General features: G+C 42.7%; 1 protein-coding gene across 1 annotated transcript in view; it reads right to left on the bottom strand.

The window, feature by feature from the left end:
• Positions 1-3,525: 3,525 nt before the first annotated feature.
• LOC117430279 (protein phosphatase 1E-like) overlaps positions 3,526-25,964 on the bottom strand; it is a 37,686-nt gene continuing 15,247 nt past the window's right edge. The window contains exons 2-7 of the mRNA XM_059001386.1: positions 11,485-11,603; positions 10,065-10,264; positions 9,474-9,662; positions 8,992-9,135; positions 8,475-8,568; positions 3,526-8,066 (exon numbers count right to left, since the gene is read on the bottom strand). Coding sequence (XP_058857369.1) covers positions 7,141-8,066; positions 8,475-8,568; positions 8,992-9,135; positions 9,474-9,662; positions 10,065-10,264; positions 11,485-11,603 — 1,672 coding nt within the window. The 3' untranslated portion in view covers positions 3,526-7,140. The remainder of the gene's footprint in view (positions 8,067-8,474; positions 8,569-8,991; positions 9,136-9,473; positions 9,663-10,064; positions 10,265-11,484; positions 11,604-25,964) is intronic.

The following is a 25,964-nucleotide window of genomic DNA, read 5'->3' as shown; positions in this document are numbered from 1 at the left end:
TGGTCTTCCGGAAATGTATCTGTAATGTTGTATTTTCTGAAACTGTTTCTTAATAGCTATAAATCTGTAATAGTGTTTTAAGTTCTTAATTTTAGTTAGGGGGATTTTGATGTCCATCATTGCATCGTTTATAAACTGACCATGTCTTAAATACATTTTCTACTGCTGTTGTGACGGCCTGGTAAGAAATGGCTTGGAAAGGAATGAGTTTGATGAACTGGCAGTCTGTCAGTTGTTGCTCTTATCTTTTAAAAGTTAGGTCATTCCAGAGTGCTCAGGGGTGTGCAATTTCTGAAAGACTTCTTGTCTTTCCCCGTTGCACAAAAAAGAACAATAACTTGTAAGATTTTGGTTTTATTTAACAGTGTACACAATCAATCAATTAGTGATTTAACAGGCGGATCTAGCCTTGTAGCTTGACTGATTCACTAAATTCCTCAAGATACACAAAAGGTTCCCTGTGACCTCACCTCACTTCAGAAAATGTATATCATAAGTTATTGAAATGTTCCTTTCAGTGCAGTTTGGAACACGTTGGCTAGTAAATGTACGGAACATACAACAATAATAAGCAATACATGGCGTTCTTCAAATTTAAAAATAGCTTCTGCCTGTTTTTTCTCTAAGCTGAATCCAGCTCCTGATGTACAGGTGTTTCAGTTTGTTGCATCACAGATATGAAATCCTTGCCAACTATTACTGCTGCTTTGTGGAATTCTGCTTTTTCTTGACATTCAGTTTTGCAACTTCTGAACCCCAGATTTTAAGGACGTGGATCCCGTCGAGTTTCTCTCCATTTTTTGTTTTACTTTTTCTACCAAAATGCACGCAATATTTACAGTAGGCTCCATCAAATTCTGCAAAATGTTTGTTTTTTTGTTTGTTTGTTTGTTTTTTCTATTCTATACTTATTCTTTTAAACAGTGTACAACATTTTACAGCTATTTTTCCTCATGTAGCATCGTGTCCCGTGATGGCTGACTGGAGCACTGCTGCAGCAGGGGGATCCTGGTCTCATACCCGGATGCTTTTTTTTTTTTTTTGGGAGGGCAACATTCGTTCCCTGCACAACTCACTGAAAAATACATATTCAAAACAAATAATAACATATTGTATGGGAAATCCCATCTACGCATATCATTTATATTATTATAAACACATTTGTCAATCTTCATGTTTTGGTAGTTTCACAAATCAATGGATTGTTCATGTCCAATAACTAATATTGCTTCTGTTCAAATCTAGTAAAACAAAAAAAAAAGTAATTATTTTTTATATTTATACAAATAATTATATAAAAACACGATGTGTTTTTTGTGTTTGGTTTTTTTTTTTTCTTTACTCGAGATTGCTGCATTTAAAGGTCAGGTTCATGTATTCAGAAAGCAGTATCACTTATTTGTTAATTTACAAAAAATGTAAATACCTCTTAAGTTTAAAAGATTAGTTTGTGCTTTGCCAGGCTCTCTTGGCAGCCATTTCTGGGTTTCTTTGTAACTAACAGAAGATCATACTTTGTCCAATGGGCAAAATGTAACGGCAAAACATGTCCCGGGCGTCGGGCGATATGAATTGCACATCCCTGGTGCTACTGTAGTAGTTACTAATAAATGATGATGCTTTTTTTTTTTTTTTTCCCCTGACAAATGATCTAATTACATGAGTGAAACCTGGTAGGTCAGCACATTCCTATCAGCAAATGCTTGCAATACACCTTTCCTTGGGAGAGGTACTTAAGAGTTTTTGCTTAAAATTAAAACTTGTAATGGCTACCTCTCCAGGGGTGTTTATGAAGATTAAAGAAGCCTGTGGCAAACTCCAGTTCCTTGCATGTTGTCTGTGGTTCAGCTAATTGGCCCTCATTACTTCGACAGCACTGCTTTCTCTGTTTTTGCCCATTCCTCATAATCTGTCTTTGTGTCTCTCTGTGCCGTTGAAATCTGAATCACTGCTCGGTGAGTCATCTACAAGATGATAATATGCTTGTGCACATTCCAATAGAAGTGCTTTGTTTTGGTGGATCAGTGACTCACACATTGTTTAAAAAAGATTATATATATATAATTGCCAGCTGCAGTGTTATCTATTTGAGAGCTGATTTGAACACCGTGTGACTTTAGTATGGAGGGTTAGGATTTATTATGAATGCATTTTGGAATTATTTAATTTTTAAGGAAGAAAACATATTTTCATGAATTCCAGTGTATTAAACACAATGTTTTTTGCCAGCCCAGTTGTAACCTGTGTATACTGTGTTTGAATGCCCTGTTTTAGTGAAGAAAGAAAGCAGCTGTCACTGGTAGGTGCAGTTACACGGGTTGCAGTGGGATTGTGCTGTAGGCTTCTTATTTTTGTTTATTAATTTAAGTAATTTGAGTATCAATCATCTTTCTTTTTTCCCTATGAAAAAACCCTGCTCCAAATTAGTCTGATCAAAGTCAGAAGGCATAGAAGCAGTATTTATTGTACCTGTACAGACTCCTGTTAACAATCGCAAGCAACTCGCATTCCACATAACTGATGAAGCTCCGGGGAATGAGAACATACCTCTATACAAAACAATGGGTGGAGATGGTGGAACTGAGGGATTCTGCAAGCCTGGCACATTCAGAGAGCTCACCATTAATTAGCCCTCCTCTGAATTTTGCTGATGGTTTAAATGTGGGTTTGCTGATGTGAGAGTCGCAGTCTTTAAGTGTGCTCCTGGGGGCTCTTATGCTGTACAAGAAAATCTCCACGTAATACACATGACCCCAGAGCCCAGGCATTCTTCATTGCCCACCATGCAGAGGAATGTCTACAAGCAAGATGAATAAAGAGAGTCTTTGTAGCTGCTTTAACCCCCCCCCCCCCTCTCCTCCCTTTTAGTTATGCATTCTACTGCCAAAAAAGAAAACACAATGCTGTGATGGAGCTGCTAAATAAGAGTGCTCCTAGTCAGAGCTCCAGGGTGTCCCCAAGCCATACCTTTCATTAAACAAGGGTAGCCAACTTCTCATCCTTTCCATTGCAATACTTGGGGGTAATTATTGAATTTGTCCCCAGTAAGATCAGCTACGTTATACAGGATCTGGTTAGAAAACCCTGGGCTGATGGGGTGACTCCTGTGTCTGTGGACCCCCTTCCCCTCCATCCTGTCCAGCTGTCTGCTGCCCCGCTGGGGGAGGGGGCGTCCTGCTACCTGGTGGAATCCATATCTGTGTGTGTGTGTGTGTGTGTATACCTTGACCAGTCATCCCAAGTGACCCGGAAAATGTTTAATAAAATTCTTTCAAATCCTAATATTGTGTTATATGCCAAGCAATGGTTCCTTTGTACTTCACAACTGCACCTTACTAGAACGTTTCTTTGGCAATGTAGGACTAAGATGACAGCAGTGCTGTTTAGTTGTTAGTCTACTGAAGTTTAAACCACCAGCTGATAGGCTTTGATCGCCCAGACACTGAGAAGAAACAACAAATACATTGAAAGCACCCTGCCCGAAAGAGAGACTCAAGAGAACAGAAGATCAAACCCAGACAGTAACAATGAATAAATAACATCAGAGATTTTTAATCCATGTTTTTATACATGTTAATAGTCACCAGATAAATACCATCAGAACACAGAAGATACACTACGTTTACTTGTAATCTAACCTGCAGGCAAAAGAGAATTCACTCAGTGGGTTTGATTTGAGAACAGCAGAGAAACAGGATGGACTAGGGGGCAGTGTAGGTCTTGTAGTTAGAGCTGAGGAACTAGATGGCCAAGTGGTTTGAGCAGAGACAGGGAAGGTAGCTGTGACCTAGTGGTTTCAGCAGAGAGACTGGGGGGTAGAGTAGCCCAGTGGTTAGGATGAGGAGAATGGGAAGAAACATCGTGGTCTAGCGGTTAGAACCGGGCGACAGAGAGGTGCGATCTTGTCTGAAATCCCAGTTCAGTTACATAGTCTCTGTTTAAGCTATAATGCAGTTATGGTAGCTCCTAGAGCACCATTAGTTCTCTCTTGTTGAATTCCCCCCCTTGGAGACAGCTTGGGGATTGTTTATCATTGAGGCAGCTTTTTCTAGGACTGGAACCTAAAAGGGTTATTGTTGTGATTTATTTTGTATTGATTAATGCTAAAGCTCCTCCAGATAACACAGCCTTGATAGGAGCTCTACATACTGTAGGCAGGATCACCAGAATTGAGAACAGTAATTCAAGGACGAGCAGGCTTGAGCAATCACAGTGCTGCCCAGACAACATGCAAATGCTGCCTTGCCTGATTACTGAGCTGTAGGGACAAAGCTATCGTGGATATCTCGTGAATATTCAAACAAGTAAAACCTGATCCATCCAAGAATGCCGTGGTGATTGGAAACCACGACAGAGATGAGGAAAAAGCTCTGGATTGCACTCGCTCTCATTGCTGTTAAATACGCCACGTAAGGAAAACTTCATTTTGACCCTCAGTGCAAAAAAAATAAAAAATCATGTCACTTTGCCTTATGACATTCTGACTATGCACACGCAAGGTGATGAGATTTCAGGACAAGAAACTTGTGATATCAGGGAACCTTGAACAGGATGTGGAGTAGTGGTTAGGGCTCTGGACTCTTGACCGGAGGGTCGTGGGTTCAATCCCTGGTAGGGGACACTGCTGCTGTATCCTTGAACAAGGTACTTTACCTAGATTGCTCCAGTAAAAACCCAACTGTATAAATGGGTAATTGTATGTAAAAAATAATGTGATATCTTGTAACAATTGTAAGTCACCCTGGATAAGGGCGTCTGTTAATAAATAAATAATAATAATGATAAGTTGAGAACATGTTTTTGCATACTTAACAGCAGTGTGGAGTAGTGGTTAGGGCTCTGGACTCTTGACCGGAGGGTTGTGGGTTCAATCCCAGGTGGAGGACACTGCTGCTGTACCCTTGAGCAAGGTACTTTACCTAGATTGCTCCAGTAAAAACCCAACTGTATAAACTGGTGATTGTATGTAAAAATAATGTGATAACTTGTAACAATTGTAAGTCTCCCTGGATAAGGGCGTCTGCTAAGAAACTAATAATAATAACATGTTTTTCAGCTCCAAAGAGAGCATTCCTATTAATTTTCTTACCTTAAAAAGAAAAAAAAAACCCACTGAGTAAGCCCTCCCGGCACGCGGCTCAAAGGTTATTTATTGCTTACAGGAGCAAGCAGCCGTATACATGGGCACATAGACTTGAAAATGAAAAAGGAGAAGTGAAGGAACTATTTTCTATCACCAACAGCATTAAAGATGAAACAGTGTGCTTGACAAAGCACTGTTATCTTCTAGTGCATGGAACCAGGGGCTGTGTCAAGTGGATAATATGTACTAGAGGCTATGGAACTCGGGGACAGGGCTAGATCTGCCAGCAGGAGAAGAAGGGGGAGGAGCACCAGAGGTAGTCCACACTTCAACAAGCTCCCATTGGAGCTCATTGTAGAATTACGAGGGAGGAGGCGGGGTCTACTGATGCAGGCTTCTCCAGCATTGGGTAGGGTCTATCTAAACAGTGGCAGATCTAAATATCACTGTTGTTGTTCGGACCTTTCTTGGGATTTTAAACATTTTTATTGATGGAAATACACTTCTGTGCACTTTTATGTGTTTCATGACTTTAACACAGAGAGATCTTTTACTGATCCAAACGGTGGTGGGTGGTGTTAACGTGACTCAATAGACCCCACCACTCTCGGGTGCCTGACAACATCAGCTACTTGGAGGTAGTTTAGATTTGTTCAGTGAGTTGTAGCACGTGTGGGGGAGAGATAAGCTCTGATTGGCTAAACAATCTCAAGAGGAGGGGTGAGAATATTCAGCAATCGTGCTCCTCTTATCTGAGAACCTTATAATATGTACCCTGGGTACGTGTATACCATACATCTTTGTGTCATGTTTTACCACACATACCTGCTACCTTACAATGTTTTTACTACACTTCGCTTTTATAACGGCCACGGTTCATAAGCACAGGTTTTTATCGGTATCATTTCAACAGCAAGCCTGCAAAACACTTACGCTACATAAATACATAGAGATGAAGGTTTCTATGAACCTTTCTTTAAACTTTCCCTGCAGGGTATAACAAGCACTTAGTACTGACACTGGCCCCTTATGCCTCGGGGCTCGGTTGCACCAGCTATCGTTCAAACTTAGCTTAGTTATAAGTCTTTATTAACTTTGCTTTTACTTATCACTGTAGTAGAGGATTTACATTTTTACTTTTTGAAGCTGAAAATCTCCCAGTTCAGGACTCCTGCCTTGTAAATACAGCCCCATTTCAGGAGGCAGATCCCTCGTACGCCCACATGGGGAACCTAATGCTACAGCTGCTAGAGATCTACATGCGTGAAGCCTATTCAAGAATGTTTCGTGAGATCAATGTGCCGTTTCCTTGCGATTTACAGTATCGGTTTGAATATTAGACAAATATACATATACACACACACACACCCACGCGCACACACACACATAGAAATATAGATTTATATACCGGTTATATAATATGTGTCCTTTTGTAATGAGGCGGTGTGGGTCACTGCTCACTTCAGGAGAGGATCAGAATGATTTTGGTCCGTAACTTCTTCTCCATGGAGGCAGATGAAAGTCACGTGACTGCAGTGAGTTCAGAAGAGTTTAGTTCATGGGGGCTGGGGGTGGGAGTAGGGGAGCTGGATCTGTGGTCCCTGATTCCATTGCTGCCACCAAACCCACCTTCTTTTTTGAACTCAGATATTCAGTGCCAGTGATATCCTACAGAGGGGGTTACATTTGAGGATCAAAAGGATGAAAACTTCAAATCAAGTTTTCAGTTAACCCGAGTCTACTGCATGGCTTTTTTTCAAAGAAGAAAAACATCAAAATAAATAAAGGTTTCACTGTATGATTTTTGAAGGAGAGAAACAAGGAATTGTTTTTCCAGGGTTCCCCCCCCCCCTTCCTTCCTTCCTGGCTCTATCTCGTGATGGTGGGTGTGGCCAGCGGGGTGGTAGGGGGTATGTCTGGCAGCAGCAGCACAGTGGTTTATTTTCGGAGGTGTCGGAATTGGCCACAGTGTCCCGAGAGGGTCCCGCTGAGGGTGTAATGCATCGTTATGCTAGCTAAGTGAAACACTACAGGACACAGAGCTCTCTCGCTCTCCTCTATATATTACAGCACTTGTGCGGGTCGAGGATGGCTATACTAGGGCGCTCCGGACAGCTCCAGGGTTTGGGGCTGTGCCGGGGTGCTCTGCGCCAGGGCAGGGAGGGGGGCACCTCCTTCCCTCTGCGACAGCAGCGACGTAGACGCCTCTGGAAGGAAAAGGGTGGCTGAGTCAGAGATCTCCTTTCCTGGGAAAGAAGGGCGGCAGTTTCGAACCAGTGTCCAGCAGGGGTGGGGCGCTGATAGGAGGAGGAGGAGGGCAGGCGGGGTTTGGGGGCCCACAGGGAATCACGGAGTCCGTAGGCTGAGAGACCCTCTTCTCTCGGGGGGCGCCTGGCCGCGCCGGGTCCTGAGGCTGGCAGCAGGGCTGGGGCAGAGAGGGCGGATCTCGAGGGGTCCCCAGCTCCGGAGGCTGGGAGCTGCAGCCGGCCCTTGTCCTGGAGCAGGGCCAGCTCGGGGCCCAGGCTGAGGCTAGTTCTGTCAGTTAAGGAGTCCATTCGGTCCTCATAACCCAGGTCGGCTGGGGCAGAGCACTGGTGCAGAGGCCAGGCTTTGCCCCCACTTTCTGCCCCTTGGTTCTGACTGTCCTGCTCCCCCCCTCCCTCGAAGGAGTCCGTCCCCTGCACTGGCTCCTCCTCTTCCTCCTCGGGTGGGGGCGCGTCTGGGTCTCGCAGGAACACCACGATAACGCTGATGTTGTCGCTGGAGCCTGCGTCGCGCGCTGAGGCCACCAGCTTGTGAGCCACCATACTGCTGTCACCGCTGTTCTCCAGCAGGTGGTCGGAGACGATGTGCACCGCCTCCTCGGGGCTCACTGTGTCGAAGAAGCCATCGCACGCCAGGAGTAGGTAGTCCTCAGTGCCGTCCAGCTGTAGAGACGTGCAGTCAGCGTCTCCAGAGATGTAGGGCTTGTGCACCGGGTCGCCTGGAGCACAGAGAGAGACACGGAGAGACACTGTCACACCGAGCAGAGAGAGGCTGGCATTTCAACTCCACTGCTGTACTATAGGCCGTGGCGTTTCTATATAACATAATCATCATAAAACTTGATCTTAAAACTACAGTTAGTCAAACATAAATGCCTTCATCAATATCTAACTTTAAAGTCAAGTGTTCACGTGTTTAATGAAAACGACATCTGTTATATGTTTGATGTTAATCAAAACGTGGTAAGAAAACCACTTCTTTCAAAGTAACTTAACACAGACTTCAGAACTTCTTTTTAAAGAAATTTGATATTTGAGAAAAGGTAAATCATCAGTTAAAATGTTATTTCAAATGTCAAGCCTCACATGTGGCCATATCCTCTGAAGCACCCCCTCCATCCTCTTACCAATCGCTCTGGATACAGACAGGCTTCCATTAACCCTCCAGGCACCGAACCAGATCACACACCCTCCCAGAGCCTCGATCCGCTTCTTCTCATCCTAGAGGAGGGGTATAGAGTGTGGTAGCCCTTGAGATCTATCTTAACATCTTACACAGAGTGGGGTAGCCCTTGAGATCCATCTTAACTCTTGTCTTCTGAGAGAGCTTGGCCGTCTTTTTGATCACATATTAAAATGTTGTGTCTTGTTGAACTTGGTCATTGTTATCCATCTTTATTGTTGTAAGATATACTTAGAGTAGTCCTATAAATTAACAAGCCAAGCAGACACTGGCACTGCCTTCGTCAGTGTAGATGTTTCTAATGTTTACAGTGTAGGTAAAACAAGCTTAGCCTTCTTTTTGTACAACTGTCTCATTTTATTGCGAGGTGTATTGTGCAGTAGTGTTTATCTATGTGTATAGTACTTTGTGTATCTGTGTGGGGGGGGGGGGGTTGGGGGGGGGGGCTGGTCCGGGCTCACCTCTCTGTCTGGTTTGTGTGGCTTCATCAGCTCCACAACCTGTCCACGTTTCACCAGCATGACCTGGGAGTCCCCAAGCCAGGCCACGTGCAGCATGTTCCCCCGCAGGAACGTCACCACCCCTGTCGTGCCACAGCGCAGGTTCTGAACAGTCAACACACAGCCAGTCAATACATACAGAGAGTCAATACACAGTCAATCAATACATACAGAGTCAATACACAGCCCATTGCCAGTCTATACATACAGAGTCAATACACAGCCCATTGCCAGTCTATACCCATTCAATCAATTCATACAGAGTCAAAAAACTCTCCAAAACAGTGGAACCGTCAAAGTGATAAAGTAAAGCTCAGAAGGCTAAACTATGGGAATAATTAGTCATTAAAATGCACCATCTGAGGCCCTGCACCTTTAGGAAAGAGATCAATGAAAAGTCTGACATACAAGAGAGCGCGTGTGTAGGGGGAGTGTCGTCTCACCTCGCGGGCAGCTTTCTGGACGAACTTCTCGTCGGTGAGCTTGAAGGCGCAGCACAGGGCCTCGGCGGGGTCCTGGTGGAACATCTCCTGCCGCACCAGGTTGACGTGGAGGTGGTTGGAGGCGTAGATCGCGGCGTCCACCCCTCCGTGGCCATCAAACACTGCGAAGTACGCCTGCTCCTCCTGGTCCTGTCAGCAGGGGGAGACAACACAGTCTGCATTGACATGGCTGAAACGCACAGAGCAGGGACACCGGACAGCATTGCTGGAGGCGTGACCAAGGCAGAATGCTGTGTTTTGGCAATGCATTATTTCTATTAATTATCAACTGCAAATTACTAAACCAATTCAGCATAGCTGGCAGACAGGGGTGTTCAGGTCAGGATCAGAGCCCTGAGGGGACGCTCTCGTTATGCCTGACTGTAGCCAGTGTCACTGTCCCTAAGATTACTGAGCAATACATTAAAAATGTTATTTTTAAAGCCTAGCAGCTAGAACGCTGTCCTCTGGGTCCCGCCTATACCACAACCTTGCTGTCATTTCCACAGTGAGTGGCAGTGGGAGAGCTGCTTGCTCAGTCCCAGCTCGTACCTGGAGGTTGAAGAGCGTGTTGAAGTCGGGGATGACGATATGCTTGTCCTCCATCTTCCTGCGCATGTTCTTGATGGCATGGATGGAGGTCTCGTAGTAGGGGAGGGGCCTCCTGCGCCGGGGGAAATCCTTCAGCCACATGCAGCACGTCTCGTACAGCTTGTTAAACACCAGCCGGGCAAGCTTCACTGACTCCAGCTCTGTGCAGGGGGCAACACACAACACAGTGAGACCCTCAACACAGAACACAGAGAGACCCTCAACAAACAACACAGAGAGACCCTCAACACACAACACAGAGAGACCCTCCACACAGTGAGACCCTCAACACAACACAGAGAGACCCTCAACACAGTGAGACCCTCAACACAGAACACAGCGAGACCCTCAACACAGAACACAGTGAGACCCTCAACACACAACACAGAGACCCTCAACAAACAACACAGAGAGACCCTCAACACAGAACACAGAGAGACCTTCAACACACAACACAGAGAGACCCTCAACACAGAACACAGAGACCCTCAACACACAACACAGAGAGACCCTCCATGCAGTGAGACCCTCAACACAACACAGAGAGACCCTCAACACAGTGAGACCCTCAACATATAAGAGTGAGACCCTGAACTCACAACACACAACACAATGAACCCAATCAACAGAAACAATGTAATAACTTAATATCATCTGGCAATACAATTATTCCAACGCCTTAACACTATACACTAAAGCCTGATCTCCAGTCCAAAGAAATCATGGAAATAACCCTTCTTGTTTTTTTGTTTTTTTTTCAGTGAATTCTACTTTGGTAAGCATGAGAAAGATCATGTTGGTGGCAATGTTGGGGAAGTGTCACTGCATGTGCTATCCCTGCTCAGTGGATAAATAGTTTACACTGTTTACTGTGTGGTTTCTCCATTGTTACCAAGCCGGCACCTTCCAGAAGCACAAAGAGACGTGCCACAATGAGCAGCATTGGCAGGCAGGGCTGCTTGGGTGTCGCTGTCCATGGTGCTGAATCTCACACCCAGCACCACCACCTCCCTCCCTGTGCACCGAAGGCAGAAATGGGCTTCCAGGCATTGCATACCTTCCAGGCAGCACTGCCTCACAAGCAGAAAAGAGAAACTCTGCTGGTGTTAGGAAATGAGGAGTACAGCCTTTGATGAGTCACCCCAGCACTTGAATCCATGCGTACAAGTGAAGTCATTAAGGATGAGCTTGACACTTGCAGGTTTGTGTCGCCCCACTCTCTGAACAAATGTATTACTAGTTTGATTTGACTTTGCTAGGCAGCTCTTGTTGCTCAAGCTAATTATGTATCGGCTATTGACAGGCTATCATATGTGTTTTTATAACCCACAAGCTTATTTTCAGTCGATCCCCATTTCAGATGACCTACGTGCAACCTTACGTTCAATAGCCTCGCTGCCGTCTGCGTGCTTGCTGGTGTGCTGCGCGGCCAGGTCACTCTGCAGGATCTCGTCCGCAGTCGCTCGCGCCAGGCCCGCCGCCAGGGAGAACGGGCAGTTACTGCGGACACAGAAAGAGAGAGAGAGAGAGATTTATTACACAGCCCTGTGCTTCACATACACACACTTCTGTATTATTCTAAATACAGTACAATCACTATTTCAGAATGATAATGGAGCAAAATGTCTATATCTGTGTGTGTTCAAAACGTTAGCCTCTAGCATTCTGAATGATTCAGTCTTCTTGTCTGCACTGAATAATAATGGAATTTTAAATCCCGTTATTAATGTTTGATTTTGCTATGTACTGTGAAGGCAGTGATGTTTGAATTTATTGTGTCACTCAATTTTAGGTACAAGTTTAGTAAACTATAGGTCAAGTTGAAAAACTTTGCAGTAATTGACTGTTTAAGAGATGCATTCATCGGCTGACATATATTTTTTAAGAATGCTTGTTTATAGATTGTTCTGGCACATAGGGTTAGTGTGGGTCTCTGTCTAGCTAGTCGCGCAGGTACTGTATCCACAGCAATGCCCCTCAGACACAGAGAAAGTGGAGCAGCGCCTGGAAGGCGCACCAAGCCTCTCTGCGCTTGCTGGTTTTGTGGAGCACAGCTCAGGTACATGCGCTGGAGAAGTAGAGCAGCCTAGTGCAAGGACAGCACAATGACAGCATGATCTAAATGCACCGCGCAGCGCACTGCCAGCTGGGATCCTGCAAGAACAACATTACAAATGCCAGCCGGGTCCACCCTGGGATAAGCAGTGCTGTAGAAACAGGAAGGGGGTCTATACAGCAGATAGACAGACAGACAGACAGGCAGGCAGACAGACAGACAGACAGACCGGCAAACAGGCAGGCAGACAGTCAGACAGACAGACAGACAGTCAGACAGACAGTCAGACAGACAGACAGACAGACAGACAGACAGACAGACAGACAGGCAGGCAGGCAGACAGACAGACCGGCAGGCAGACAGACATGGTCAATGAAGGTACAGAAAGCCTCATACACATTCCGTATACAGTACCTGACTTAACCCTTTCCATGTATTAACCAGGTATTTTAGAAACACAAGGTTACAATTATAAATCTTAAACTAAGGCTTGGATTAAGTATGAATTAAGTAGCCATGACGTTGCCATAAACTTCAACTACAGTAGACAATGTGCTGATGAAGGCATCAGGCAAAATATTGACCTATGTGAGGAACATACATGTCCCCTAAAAAGTATATCAGAATCACAAAATTAATGTAGGTGCCATTAGGCAAGTCCAGCACATGCAGAATATCAGAAATACCTGTGCATATTTGCATTCAATATATTGAATAGCTCCTTGGGGTAAAGGCAATATCTGATTCTCTTCTTGTGACATGCAGTTGCACCAGCTCACTCTGACTGCACTTCCTGTTCTAGACAGAGCTGATTCTAATTCAGTAGCTGCTGCTTTTGGAGCTGAGATGAATCATGGATCATGTAATCCCGAGAAACAATTCCTCCTTAGAAGTGTCGTTTGGAGTGGGTGTTTGTGACAAGGCAGCCAGCTATTCACAATACTCGAAGAGAGCTGGTAAACTAGTGCAACATTCAAATTAACCAGCCCAAAATGGATCACTCCCTAGTCATTAGAACATGCTGCATTTTTTCAGTCGTTAATCATTTTAAACACTCAATTAACTGAAGGCTAAAAATAACTAAGAAACGTTTCCGTTCAGTAGAGGATCGTTCGATATATGGGTTTTCAAACTAATGAAGTAGACTGCAGACGGGCAGACGAGGGAAACATTTCATTTTTCTATTTGATTCTACAGTTTAATTACATCGATAGAGACTTTATATTTTCATTGCTCGATTTACTAATAGACTCATCCGATGAAAACTCTGAAAAACTACTTCTTGTTGAAACTTTTGTTAAAATATCCACAAAGCATTACAAGAGCCTATCGACTACAATTCAATCATTTTGGAACTTTCTTTTTCCGTTTAAAACTTCCAATTTGATTTTGGGGATATTTAATCATTCATGGTAAATTTGCACAGCAGTCGTTACCATGGACACAATGTCGCATGCATGCTGTTGTCCAGCGTAATCATCTCGTGTTCCAGTAAATTGAAAAACCTGTCGCGTGGTTAGGCATATATGTATCATTTTCTTCAGTAACAACAAACTTACAATGTACAATATAATGTGATTTGTGTTTTCTCCCAAATTTGGAATGCCCAATTAATGCTTGTTTATGTATTTTATCAATTATCTATATTTATGTAAATAGCATTAAATAAACAAATACATAAATACCACTTTGCTGGTATGTAAACACACCGTGGTTTAATTAGGAGAGGCATGTTCTTTCAGTGCGTCCTGTACATCACTTCAATGGATTGTTTTGTAATGTCAGTAAAAAGATTTATCAAAAGTGTAGTGTACCTGAAACTACCTGTATAAACATATTTATGTGCATTTTGATTAGTAAATGTTTTATAATATGTATATCTTACTGGTATTAATACAATGCCATTTAATAAAGGATCATGGTTTGTCATGTTTTTAATATACCTTACTGGACTTCCAATGCTTATTGCACTTTACTATGCTATGGTAAACTTGCATAAGGGATATTTCCAATACAAACTGAAAGACTGTGGCTCCAATACTGAATTTGAATTATTTTATTTAATTGATCAAAATGATCCTGGCATTATCTGTGCCTGTAGAATCCATTTTAAACTCCAGGAAGGGCCTCACCCACGCCCGGACCCCCACGAAGGTTGTGAGCTATTTAAACAGTTAAATCTACCTTCCACCCCACCCCAAAATAAGAACCTAGTACAGGCTTCTGTTTTAATCAATATGCATTCATCTCCCTCAGACTCGGTCTCTTTCACTCATCATGAGGGAGGCTTCTCATTGGCTGAGCTAGGGTTCTGTTGTGCTCCAGCCTATGAGGCTCTTGTGAGTATATGAGTGAGAGAGAGAGAGAGAGAGAGAGAGAGAAAGAGAGAGAGAGAGAGAGAGAGAGAGAGAGAGAGAGAGAGAGAGAGATTCTATGAATGGAAACGCGTAGGTAGTCTCCAGACTGCATCAGCCATTTCGATGTCAGCTGGGGATTTGTGAGGCTGTTATCGGCTCCCTATGAGTCAGTTGTTATGTGCCAGAAACAATTTCACAGCTCAAGACTTGCATAGCTTTCCTGACAGCGAGCAACAAGATCCCCCCTCTCCCCCTTTTCATCAAACTGCACGGCTGTGCTAGCTTACCTTATCAATACCATGTGTGTCAAACAACACTCAATTCAGTTTATCTCTCTGTCATTATCATCTTCCCTTAGATCCGCTTTGAATTGAAATAGCCTGAGGTTTTTTTTTTAATTTAATACAATGCACCCCCTCCTGCAGTGGTTTCTTGCTCATTTGGTGCAGTCACACATTCCACTGTTTCGACAAACGCAAAAAAAAAAGCCACCTCATTGTTCACTTTGAAACTGTTTGCCCCCACCCTGCATTCAGTGGTTGTTTTATATTGTGTATACTGATCAATGCCTTCCTCTGCAGCCGTCACCTTCCCCCATCACTTCTGAGTATGTCTGCCATTTCCTAGACATAGCAGACCTGGATATAAAAAAATAACTATCTGGTGCTACGAAATGAGTGCTATACTATGCTGCAATACCACTGAACTACGTGAGCCAGTGGTCACTGTGAAATAGTTCTTATATTGGTACCAAGTTTATTAAACTTTTCTCGTAGGCATGACATATCCATCACTGCTTAACATAGCTTTTTAAAACTCTGGCTGCCATTTTTTTCTTTTTAGAACTTTGCCTTGTTTATTATAAATATATTTTCATCTCAACTGCATGTGATTGATCTTGTGGACAGAAACCCCATCCTCTCTGAACTTCTCTGTACAGCGACAGACCAGATTACTTCAGAGATGCGATGGTCTTAAATGTAAAATTGCAACCATGCCAGATCAGTTCATATAGTCTAGCCCAGGGCTTCACAAATCTGCTGTGAAGTGATAATTAGCTCAATTAGACCTTTCTGCTTATTTTCAGTTCTAAACAGTTGCAGGTTTCAAGTTAGCTGTAACATTTTATAAGTAACTTGAACTCTTCAACTGTTTAAGAGCTGAAAACAACTACTAAGGTCTAATTAAGGAAATTATTGGTTCAATTAAGGGTTTAGTTAAGTGATTGAGAGCTCAGTTGGAATGAAACCCAGCAGACACAGGGAGTCCCCAGGACCGGGTTTGAGAACCCCTGCTCTAGCCCCTACACACCTCAAAAAATCAAGAAATGGGAGGTAAGTTTCCATGACATAGATTACAGTAGAACAGTTGCTTTTTTAAACTGTTTGCCTCAATGGACACATTAAATATAAAAAAAACGACGTTCTGAAAGGCTTTGTATAAATATTTCAGGTCTCCTTTAAATGCCAGCAATGACTAACTCCAGCATTTCATGACTCCTGTGTCGCACAGCAGAACAACTCTGGAGAAAGACAGTGTTATAAATAGTAACAACGTCAGCACTCCTGGATTCAGAACCAGGATTTACAGCTCAGTGAAGACACGCTGCTGATAAGGGAGAACATGCTGCAGATACCAGCTTGGGGGTGGCTTGGTGGTGCCGTTTAGCTTAGGAGTAACCCTGGCAGGCTGGCACTTCTATCTCTTATCATCTAACCCCCTGGGGGCAGCGTTACCCATATTCAAGTCACCTGACATGGCACGACTGACCTTCAAAAATACTGCCAGTTTTTTTTTTTCATTTTGTCAGGCACACGTGCAATGACCACTCAAAGGACTGGCTCTCGGTGGTCTTCAGTTACTGTACAGGTGATTTGACATGTGGACACTCATGGCAGCCAAATCATCCGTCAGATATCACCAGATAGCTTCCTTGAGACCAGCAGTTTTATAAAAGGGGTTCTACACACAGTAGCGTCGACAACGTTAAACTATAACACTCTTCAATACAGCAAATAATAACTTTTCAGAATGCATTGATAAGGGTTACTTCACATGAATCCAACAGGAGTAGTTAACATTGCTTTCACAGTATTGTTTTAAAAGCATGCTATTGGCATTATCTCTTGTGGTCGGACAGTTTTGTAAGGTGACAGTAGCACTGAACTGCAGGGATGGTGCAGTTTGACAGATCCTCTCAATAAAGCACTGCCTGAGAGCGCGTGTGTGTGTGCGTGTGAGTCACTACACTGGGACACACACAGTTTTAGTATTAAATACTGCATTCTTTCCTTCATTTCAAGTCCCATTCATTTTCATTTGCAGCAGAGTGAATACAAAGCGGTTTGAACTGAAATTTTGTCAGTCATCCAACTTGCCAGGATTTTAAAGGAAGTGACTTAATGAGATTCCAATGCAAAGTAACACACACCCTGGTTTTCCTAAATGAAAGTGTCGGTCTGAAAGATGAAGTGCTGGCCGTGGAGACCACACTGTCCTCATCACCCTTATAGATCTCTAATATAAAAACTTCAAGGCTGAATCACGCTGTGTGGCTGCTCTTGAGTTATGATATTTGCCCTCTCTATTAATCTAATACAGCACTCCCCATGTTACACACAGTGAAACAGTAACTTTGGAGACTGGAGTCGTTCCAGCAATAACACCACATAGCAGAAGTATAAGTGAACTGTGCACACAATATGATGTCCATATAACCCACACACACACATGCTTACCACCCGTTAATAACTTTATGACTATAACTGTTTTTATTCATGTTTAGCCCATCATTCCTTGCTGTGATTGTAATAGGACCTAACAGGTTTGCACTATGTGAATACTGTCTAGCAGTGATGGCTTCAATAATGCTCTGCAATGGCCCAGCTATACTATAGTGCTGGTCAGTATCACTCATTCTGTAAGTAAGATGCTGTGCATTTCAAATTCTCCCTCGTCTAGAGAGATGCATCCTCACTGGAAACCCTCAATCTTATCTGGAGATTCCCGGTCACTTACAATCATCCACTTAGCCTGCCAGCTTTCCCTCAGCCAAACCAGCTTCTCAATGAGCTATCCTCACTTACCCTCCGCACAGCCTAAACCACAGTCACAGTAATGGGGCTTGCTTTATCTGCCTCCCTGCATCTCGAGCAGCATAGAAATAATGGAAAGCATCCTGGGACCTGACATTTAAAGAGTATATTTAATCTCCCTGTGGCAATATCTGCATAAACTTTGAGAGAGGAAATAAAAACGTTTAAGTAACTGGTGGTGGTCCATCGGAATCCTTAAGCAGCAAACCTCAGGTAGGAGCACCAGGTGCAGCATTATCAATGAGGAACTGCGTGGCTGCAGCAGCTATTGAGCTACTCAGGGACCCAGGTGGAGAAAGCCTTGCATCTCCTTAATGTTCATGACCCTCGACCCCACAGCAGCGTCATTCCAGCAGGCGCAGCTAATTTGTAATTAGCTGTCACAGGAGAGCCTTAATTACTATTCAGAGGAGAAGCTATTTTTATCATCTTGGGCCCCCTGAGACCACACTTCTTTTTTTTACATTTGCATTTTTATTTGAATGAATTACATTGTCTTCATAGACTGTATGGCCATTGCTCCTGCCTGTTTCACAGTCTTTTCCTTGAGATTAAGGCACAGCTTTTTTTTTTTTTAAAGAAACCATCTATAACACTCAATCCTAAATGATATAGAAGTAAAGGAAAATGTAAATCTCTCAAGCTGGTGAGGCTCTGAGAAGTAAGGTAAAGCATGGTAAATGCACACAGGAATGGCATGATCGTTTGCAAAATTCAGGGGAAAAGATCTAACAAAAATCTAGCCGCTTCCAGCACTGTGAATAATGCTGAATCCATCTTCAGGCCATGAAAGCCAACAATTCCATTTGCTAAACAAATGACTTATTAAAATGAGATTTAAAACTGAACACAAAGTCAGTGCTGGAAACTCAGCCCAGAATAAAGGTTCTCGGTCTTGTAATCGAGGCTGCACAAGAGGTTGGTGCAATTACTATCAGATCTTAGAGTTATCAAAGTCTAGCATTTATCAAAGTTTGTGACCCCTCTGAGCAGCAGTACTTGGTACCTAGTCAAATCAAAAAACTCCTGTTATAATCACAGAAACCCATCACAATCATCCACATTATTGTTTACAGTACACTGATGGCTATAATTAATATAATATTAATATGAAAGCGTTCCTATATGGTGTACAGATAGCCATACTGCATTCATGTTCAGGGTGATACATGTCATGCAGTTTATTTTCAGTGCTGATGTTATGTATTCTACTTCCCCACTCTTTGCCAAGCCTTCATTGTAATTTGCTAGACTTTTTTCCTGTGCTTTTATCATTTTATGCCCTGAAGCCATTCATAAAAGTGAATTACTTTCTTAAATAAATATTCCAGATATATAAATGTGGAGGAGAGAAAGAGTGGCCAAGAGAGACAGAGAGAAGAGAGAGATGGAGAAAGAGAGAGATGGAGAGAGAGATGGAGAGAGAGAGATGGAGAAAGAGAGAGATGGAGAAAGAGAGAGATGGAGGTAACGAATAAGTGAGCTGCAACCCAATATGCCGGCAGCGTGGTGTCAGAAGAGTGATGAATTGCACTGATGTGACAAGGCATCTGTTCAGAGGAGTGACCTACTTGAGCCGCCAAAAGTTATCTGTAACTTTGAGACTGCGCCAACCAGAGGTGTCCTGTAAAGAGGATTGCTATAATACAGTGTGGTGCTGGAGAAGGGTGCCACACTAACTGGAGCTTGGGCATCCTCAGTGCCAACACTGAATAATGCCACCTGCACCACAACTCAATCTCGTCTCATTCAAATAGCAAACAAGGGCTGCCTACCACTGGTTTCCCCTGCAGTCTACAATCCAGTCTGTAACCCAGATGTGCTGATGTTTTGCTGGACACTTGGTACACCAATTCCTTATGCTGTAGAGGTAGATAATAGCTACCTGCAGGGCTGAGGCCTACTGAAGGCGATAGCTTAGGAGTGTTGATTTATGAGATGCTATTCCACATGCTGCAAGCGCATGGTGACCTCATGATATTGAAACGTTTTTAATCTTTTCCTTGGTGGGAGATGTGTATGATTCTATTAAATAAGTATGTAGGACACCATTTCATTTTGTTTTTTTGGAGTGGCCTTTTTTTTTACTTCTTCTGATAGAGCAGTAGGGTGCACTCCAAGGACGTTGCCAAGGCAACCATGATGCTATGTTCTATTTGTATTTCATATCTCAGCAATCCACCCCCTAGCCTTCAAAATAAACCCTTCTGCTCGTGCTGCGACTGGATATTCAAAAATCAATTTATTTGACATGTTTAAAAAGACAGCTGCCTTCTAAGTCCAAGTTGAAATATAACCTCCATAGATCATTCTTGTAAAATGTTATCAGTATAAAAAGCACTGTTAGGGGAAAAAAGGCTATATAGTGCTTGATGTGATTTATAAACTTCTACTGCTGCAAGTAGCGACTGTTATGCGTTCCTGTTTGCATAACAGAGCGCTGGGTCAGGCAGGTTTTATGGGGACTTGTGTCCATACTGCTGAAACTGTCTCTGGGGAATGTAAACCAACTAGCTGATCAACAAGGTCTGCTGCTTTGATGAAAGTACAGTGCACAGAATGATACTCACATACTAATTCAGACACCAAGGAATTATATCTGAAAAAGCAGTGAGGGACACTGCTGCTTTAAGGAGATCATGTTCAAATAGTTTTCTGCAATCATTATAGTTTTAGAATTGAAGAGTTTAATGCAAGCGGAAGACAGTTCAATCTCCCTCCAGGCAGTAACTGCAGCAGATACTCCAGAGAACACTGCTTCAAGTTATTATTCATTTAAGAAAATGAAAAACAATGAAGAATTATGTAGTCTTTAAAATCACGTTAAAGAAAACCAATAAGACTTTTTCTGTGTCTTCGTCCCAGTGCCTGCTGTATCCCTGTGGGGGATGATAAGGGCAGTAGCGTGTTTCTTCTGTCTATTCTGTCTTCAGCTCATTAGCGACATGGACATCAATTACAATGAATTATAAGAGAATTGCCCAATCTGCGAGTCTCTGCAGAGAAAACGCTTTGCGGAAATGATATGCCTGCTGGTGTTTTACATATGACTGTTTTGGACACTAATTGTTTTTAATAACTGTTTAAAAATATAGCGTTACACGTGCTCATGTGTTGCTACAACTGTTTAAATAATGTACATGTAATTTCTCTTTTCATTGTTAACTGACCTGACCACTTTTTACACTTATAACTTTAACATTTTCAAAATGTCCTCTAAATCACTGGATCGTTATTGCTGTGTTACCTGTTTGACAATGTGGGCAATAATCCTGACACTATGAGTGCACTAGAGCAGACATTTCAAAAAGAGCTTTGTAACAGTTCAAAGTGTAAAAAGTTGTCAGGATGTTAAGAATGAAAAGATAAATGACAGGTACATTATTTAAACAGTTGTAGCAGCACGTGGGGACGTGTAACACTGTATTTTTCGGAACCCTGCTACTTACTCTTTGGTGCACTCTGAAAACACTGATGTTGCTGCCATTACAATGTTAGGCTCATATAGTGAAACCTCTTTCGAAATTAATGGGACCACAGGGTGTTCCTAATTTGTATTTGTGCCATACCAGAAATTCAATTATTACTTTAAAAGTTGTTAAGATGACATTACTACCCAGGGAACAATTACAATACAACCCCTGTGCCTGATAAATACAGTAGGCTACACCCTCGCTATAACGCCCTTCATTATAACGAACCTGGCCCCTGGACCCCAAATAAAAAAATTAAATAAGATAACACACACTGTCAACATCCCGGTCTGTATGCACGGGACGCCACCTCTGCAGTGAAGTCAAATCTTTTGTCTTAATAAAAAGCGAACGCTGTGTAACTATGCCTCCAAAACGAAAGTCATTTTATGTTGCATCAAAGCTGGAAACTATATTGATCGTTTGAAAACAGGAGGTTGTCAAAAAGCACTCCGTTTTTTGGTTTGTTCAGCAACCATGCGGCAAAGCAAAATTGATTAAAGAAAAGACAACAACTACAACAAAACTTGAGGATCTGATGAACTTTTCATGTCAACATGTTCATGGCGGGTTGATTTGGAATGAAAGCTCGGTTTGGGATTCTTGCATGCTGGATTAAGATTTGGTGCGCTTTGAAACGATTCACGTCAGATTGATTTTGAATAAAAGTTCAGCTTCAATTCGGGATTCTTCCTTTCTGTACTGCGTTTTAATTCTTTAACCAATAGGATAAAGCAAAGGCAGAATACTGCATACATGAGATGAACAGGTACATGCAATTCTACTTGTATTCACAATCTCATCTCATTAACTTACTCCAACAGTGTGTCGTTCATTTTGATTGATAACAAACCCCTCGATATAACGAACAAAAGGCTGGAACTGCAGAGGTATCCAGGTTTAAAAGGGATAACTCTTAATTTAGGCTGTATGTGGTTCACCTTATTCACAATACCTTAATGTGTCATGATTACCATCTGATGTACTGTTTTCACAAATCCCATGTTTTTTTCCCTATATACACTACCGGTCAAAAGTTTTAGAACACCTCCATTTTTCCAGTTTTTATTGAAATTTATGCAGTTTAATGTCTCAATGTACTCTGAAATTAAAGCATAGAACAAATAAACAATTGGAGAAATCATGGAATCGTTTTGTTTAACAAAATTTAATCTAAATTTTTGACTCATCAAAGTAGCCACCTTTTGCAGATATAACAGCCGAACACACTCGTGGCATTCTTTCTACAATGGAAATCAAATATTGTTCGAAAAGTTCTTCCCAGCACTGTTGCAGAAGTTCCCACAAATGTGTTGCACTTGTAGGTTGCTTTGCTTTCACCTTTCTGTCCAGTTCATCCCAAACCAGCTCGATGGGGTTTAAGTCTGGAGACTGTGCTGGCCATTCCATGATTTGAAGCCTACCGTCTTGTTCTTTTCTTCTAAGGTAGTTCTGACATAGCCTGGAGGTATGTTTTGGGTCATTATCTTGCTGTAGGATGAACCCCTGACCAACTAGGCGTATACCAGAGGGTATTGTATGGTGCTGCAAAATGCTGTGGTAGCAGTTTTGGTTCAGGGTGCCACTCACTCTGTGCAAGTCGCCGACTCTGGATCCAGCAAAAGAGCCCCAGACCATCACGCTTCCTCCTCCATGTTTGACAGTTTTTGTACGCCTACTCGACGGCGTACAAAAACCCTGCGTGATGAACCGAAGATTTCAAATTTTGATTCATCGGTCCATAAGACCTTCTTCCAGTCTTCAGTAGTCCACTGGCGGTGCTACATGGCCCAGGCAAGCCTCTTTTTCTTATTTTGCCATCTTAGCAATGGCTTTCTTACTGCCACTCGACCTGTCAAACCTGCAGCTCGAAGTCTTCTCTTCACATTTGAAACTGAGACTTGCTTACTTCGACCAGTGTTAAGCTGTGCTTGAAGCTGTTGTCCTGTGAGCCGCCTATCACGCAAGTTGTTGACTCTCAGAAACTTGTCTTCTGATTCTGTTGTGGCTTTGGGTCTGCCAGACCTCTTCCTGTCAGAGTTTCCTCCAGTTTCCAAGTGTCTTTTGATGGTGTAGGAAACTGTACTCACTGACACCTTGGCTTTCTTTGCAATTTCTCTAAAGGAAAGACCTACATTTTTAAGGGTTATAATGGTCTGTCTCTCTTCCTTTGTTAATTGCCTTTTTCTCACCATTATGAGAGCAATATACTACTTCCTGCAGTACAATACTGTCCAAATAATGCTTAAGAGGGTGTAGTAACACAGTCTGTTCCAACACTGCTTTTATACAGACAGAGGGTTTGTAAGTAATCAACAAAAGTTGGGACACCTGTAGGAATTGTTAGCATCAACTTTCAAGGCTTAATTTACTTCCATTGCTGCAGAACAGCTGTAAGTTGTTAACCCATTACTTGTTCCCTGAAAAAGGCCTTTTTGTATAACTCTGAAATGTACTTTTTCAGTTTTTGGTAACCTAAACTTTTTTTTTAACCTCTGGCAGTTTACCACTTACCTTTGTACCATTTCAGGTTATTCACTGGACTTGAACTGCTTAAATTTCAATAAAAACTGGAAAAATGGGGGTGTTCTAAAACTTTTGACCGGTAGTGTATATATATGTATTTCGTTCATCCCTGGATTATAGAGATTATCTGGGCGGATTATCAGTGCACAGTACTTTCCCCAGCACTGTGACAGGGGAACCCAGTCTTCAGTCTCTTGCATTTTAAGATGCTGCTGTGTAGTTTGGGTGCTGCATTGTTCTGTGTTTGGTCTATAAAGTCCACACATTACATCCCTCTCTGCCAATCACGTCGCTTGATTCACAAACATTCTCCAGATCTTTTCTTGCCTTAAACAGTTGTCTCATGCATGGAAAAGGGTTCCATGACTGTGGAATTCAGCAACATGAAATATCTCTGCCTTTTTCCAGTTTGAAATAGAGCATGATGCAAAGCATCACCTAGAATGATAGGATTGAGACATAATAAAAACAAAAAACTATGAACATTATTTAGATCTTTTTGTTTAACATCATGTAATCAAAGAAACTACAAAATGAGATCGCAAAAGTCTACCGGAAGCTGTAATAGTAGTAGAGTATTTCATGGCAGATTTCGAAATGTCACATTTTTGTCCGTTTTTCGTTAAGTATATGGAAAACTACCAAGTGGTATGTAATTCAATATGTTAACGTAACATTATTCAGCAGGTTTCATTCGAACTTTATGAAGCAAAATTAGTTATTTCTATAGAGTGATGCAAAACTTTTGAAATGTTTTTTTCATAAAGGTGTTTGCTAAACTCTACGATAGAGGCTGACAAGAACCTGCTTCAGGCATTAAGGGGAGGCACTAATCTCTCTCCCATAGACTGACCTCACCCCACTCCCAAAGACTCAGCATTATCTTTCCACGCTTCCTTTAATTTCCTAATGACAGAGCACCAGCAAAATTAAGATTAGCAAATCGAAGTCACGTTGTGTGGGCTGAGTGACAAACGGCACAACTCCCACTCAGCGAGCCAGGGTTTGATAGAGACATTAACCCTTCACTGTCCGCAAGCCCCTTCGAGAGGAGGCAGGGTACTTGTATAGGGGAATAGGGGAGTGTAGCGGAGTGTCCCGCCCCTGTGTATTATTATTTGTATTTTTGTTTGCGGCGCGGGTAAAAGCGCTGCGTCTTTTATTATTTATATTTAAAAACCCCGTGAGGATGCATGATCAGATACTGATTATTTAAGTAGCTGACAGTCATGCATCCTTACCAAACGCGTGCAGACTCTGGCCGAGGGGTAATAAGATAACACTATGTAACACAATTTTTGTTCCTGGGTAGTAAGTGTTATTTCCTAATTGCTTATGCCTCAAAAGTATAGAAAATGGCTATTATTCCCCACAGACTTTGCTTTTGTGACCAGGACAGTGATATTTTGAAATTTACCTATTTCCAATGAGAAAACGGGCGAATTTGTGTCTTTTCGTTCACATAAAGTCAGAAAAAAACAACATATGAATCCAAATTAACATGTATTTATACTAAAGTAATACAAAAATGACTACAAAAGATTTAGAAGTGGGTAGTTTTTCGAGATTTACGATTATACTGTAAATCACTTTCACGAATCAGCCCCCAAATGTAGTCTCCCATCATGTTCTCGTTATACTGTCCTTGGTAGCGGCGTTCAAAGTCCAGTATATCCTGGTGGAAGCGCTCGCCTTGCTCCTCCGAGTACGCTCCCATGTTCTCCTTGAATTTATCAAGATGAGCATCAAGGATATGGACTTTGAGGGACATCCTACAGCCCATTGTGCCGTAGTTCTTCACCAGAGTCTCAATCAGCTCCACATAGTTTTCGGCCTTGTGATTGCCCAGGAAGCCCCGAACCACTGCGACAAAGCTGTTCCAAGCCGCTTTCTCCTTACTAGTGAGCTTCTTGGGGAATTCATTGCACTCCAGGATCTTCTTTATCTGGGGTCCGACGAAGACACCGGCTTTGACCTTTGCCTCAGACAGCTTAGGGAAGAAGTCTTGAAGGTACTTGAAGGCTGCCGACTCCTTATCTAGAGCTCTGACAAATTGTTTCATAAGGCCCAATTTGATGTGCAGTGGTGGCATCAGCACCTTCCGGGGGTCCACCAGTGGCTCCCACTTGACGTCGTTCCTCCCCACAGAGAACTCGGTCCACTGTGGCCAGTCCTGCCTGTGGTAGTGCGCCTTGGTGTCCCTGCTGTCCCAAAGGCAAAGATAGCAGGGAAACTTGGTAAAACCGCCTTGGAGACCCATCAGGAATGCCACCATTGCAGCCTCTTGATGCCATCTCAGAAAAATGCAGATATGTATCCACTTAGGCAGCTGGAACTAAACTGAACTGGTGGGC

Source organism: Acipenser ruthenus, chromosome 26 (assembly GCF_902713425.1).
Source record: "Acipenser ruthenus chromosome 26, fAciRut3.2 maternal haplotype, whole genome shotgun sequence".
Taxonomy (NCBI): domain Eukaryota; kingdom Metazoa; phylum Chordata; class Actinopteri; order Acipenseriformes; family Acipenseridae; genus Acipenser; species Acipenser ruthenus.
This window is presented reverse-complemented; position numbering and strand designations above follow the sequence as displayed.